The sequence below is a fragment of the Nyctereutes procyonoides genome, unplaced genomic scaffold (genome assembly GCF_905146905.1).
Source record: "Nyctereutes procyonoides isolate TBG_1078 unplaced genomic scaffold, NYPRO_anot_genome, whole genome shotgun sequence".
In the NCBI taxonomy this organism is placed as follows: domain Eukaryota; kingdom Metazoa; phylum Chordata; class Mammalia; order Carnivora; family Canidae; genus Nyctereutes; species Nyctereutes procyonoides.
Window position 1 is genome coordinate 12,842,225 of NW_026575155.1, and position 2,394 is coordinate 12,844,618.

At 49.0% G+C, this 2,394-nt stretch overlaps 1 protein-coding gene across 1 annotated transcript; it reads left to right on the forward strand.

Moving 5' to 3' along the window:
* Positions 1–289: 289 nt before the first annotated feature.
* On the forward strand, positions 290–2,029 carry B3GALT5 (beta-1,3-galactosyltransferase 5). The gene is made up of 2 exons (XM_055313737.1): positions 290–362; positions 1,094–2,029. The coding sequence occupies exons 1-2, from the start codon at positions 327–329 to the stop codon at positions 2,027–2,029; spliced, it is 972 nt and encodes a 323-aa protein (XP_055169712.1). The 5' UTR covers positions 290–326.
* The last annotated feature ends 365 nt before the right edge of the window (positions 2,030–2,394 follow it).

Here is a 2,394-nt window from a genome sequence, read left to right on the forward strand (position 1 = left end):
AAAGTGAGTTATTTGCTTTCTTAATTTTATAACATTAACATGGTCCTGGATTTGCTGAGAATGACAGAGATGTGTGGGCGCATAATGGAAGAACCAGGAGATTTAAAGAAGCAACCCCTCAAATAAAATAAGCACCGCTAGCAGGGACAGTGTTCCACGGTATGGAATTCCCACCTTATCTGAAGCTTTGTGTTCTAAGGTTTCAGTCACCTGTGGTTAACCGCAGTCCAGAAGCAGATGGTCCCCATTCTGACCTATTGTCAGGTCAGGAGTAGCCTAACGCGACGTCTCACGCCTGCGTCACCCACCTCACTTCATCTCATCACATGGGCATTTTATCATCTGACGTCCTCACAACAAGGGTGAGTATAGTACAATAAGGAATTTTGAGAGAGAGAGAGAGAGAGAGAGAGAGAGAGAGAGAGAGAGACCACATTCGTGTGACTTTTATTACAGTTTATTGTTATAATTTAATTGTTCTATTTTATTATTAGTTATTGTCGTGAATCTCTTACTGGGCCCAACTTAAAAACTAAAAGTTCTCATAGGAATGTATGTATGGGAGAAAACAGTATATATAAGGTATATGCTTGACTTCAGGCATCTGCTGGGGATCTTGTAAGTGATTCCCACAAATAAGGGGGATGAGTGTACAGATCAGAACATTGGTCTTGCTTCTTCCTGGGTGTGATAAAATGGTGCTTGGTTTGATCAGAGAAGAATGCAGATGAACACAGGGCTTCCAGTCTTGCAATATCTCTAGCTTATGGAGTCAGGTTTGGGCAGAGCTGGAGGGACCTAGTGGGAGATCTGGCCCCATATTTCAGAGGAGTAATCTGAGACTCCCAAGGGTGAAGGGCAGGCTGGCCTGGAGCCCTGTGCTCTGATCTCATACTGTGGAGTGAATGACGCTGTCGGGCATCATGCTCACTGTTGAATCACAGCCCTCCACCCCTGTATGCAGTGAGACTGCAGAGTCTCTAGAATGTGGGCCATGAGACGCAGGTGTGTCCCCCCGTCTAGGCCTCCCAGGGCAAAGCTAAACATGCTCTCCCTCTTTTGAGGTCTGACCACTCCACTTTGTTCCTTTCAGATGGCTTACCTGAAGATGCGATTGATGTACATCTCGCTGGTGGTCCTGGGAGCCCTCTGTTTGTATTTTAGCATGTACGCTCTGATTCCCTTTAAAGGCCAGCCATTTGTTTTCAAGAAAGAAAGAGGCAGCTTCCTCCAGCTTCCAGATATCAACTGCAGGCAGGATCCCCCCTTCCTTGTCCTGCTGGTGACCTCATCCCACGAACAGGTGTTCGTTCGCACGGTCATCCGAAACACATGGGGAAAAGAAAAGAATGTGCATGGGAGGCCAATAAAAACCTTCTTCCTTCTGGGAGCCACAGCCAGTAAGGACCTGTCGAAAGTGGTGGCGCAGGAAAGCCAGCGGCATCGCGACATTATCCAGAAGGACTTTGTGGACGCTTACTTCAATTTGACCCTGAAGACCATGATGGGCATAGAGTGGATCCACCGCTTCTGTCCTCAGGCGACGTTTGTGATGAAAACGGACTCGGACATGTTTGTCAACGTCTACTACCTGACCGAGCTGCTTCTCAAGAAAAACAGAACCACTCGGTTTTTCACCGGCTTCTTAAAACTGAACGAGTTTCCCATTAGGGACAAGGCCAACAAGTGGTTTGTCAGTAAATACGAATACCCATGGGATAAGTACCCGCCCTTTTGCTCGGGCACCGGCTACGTGTTTTCCAGTGATGTTGCAAGTCAGGTGTACAATGTCTCTGACAGCGTCCCGTTCATCAAGCTCGAAGACGTCTTTGTGGGACTCTGCCTGGCCAAGCTGAAAATCAGGCTGGAGGAACTTCACTCCGAGCAGACGTTTTTCCCAAACGGGTTACCCTTCTCCACGTGTCGTTTTAAGAAGATTGTGGCCTGCCATTTCGTCAAGCCTCGCAACATGCTGAGCTACTGGCAGGCTCTGGAGAATTCTCTGGGAGAGGAGTGTCCAGCTGTCTGAGGAGAGCCCAGTGCCACATGTGGACACTCTGGAGACAACCCACAGTGATAGTTTTGGAAGATCTTCAGCTGAGGATCGTGGGGGGTGCAGGGAGAGAGCGAGGCGGGAGGAGGGGGAGTCAGTGAGGGTGATACCCTGTAGCGCTGCACGTCTGACCAACCATGTAGGCCTGAATGAAACCACGTGGTGCCCAAGCAATAACAGATGCCATCTCTTGAGTACCTACACTACTGTGCTAAGCGTTTGATGCACGCCTTCATTTTCCCATTTCCAGGATCAGTGTCCACAGGCAGTGGTGGGTGACGCCATCCCCATCTTACACACCAGGCCTCAGCAGCTTACAGAAAGGCAGGGCCTTGTCCCCA

Excerpts from the sequence above, each read along its gene's own strand:
- B3GALT5 (XM_055313737.1), top strand. The coding sequence starts at position 327 with ATGGGCATTTTATCATCTGACGTCCTCACAACAAGG. Across the intron at positions 363-1,093 it reads CTGACGTCCTCACAACAAGG|ATGGCTTACCTGAAGATGCG; the intron begins GTGAGTATAGTA and ends TGTTCCTTTCAG.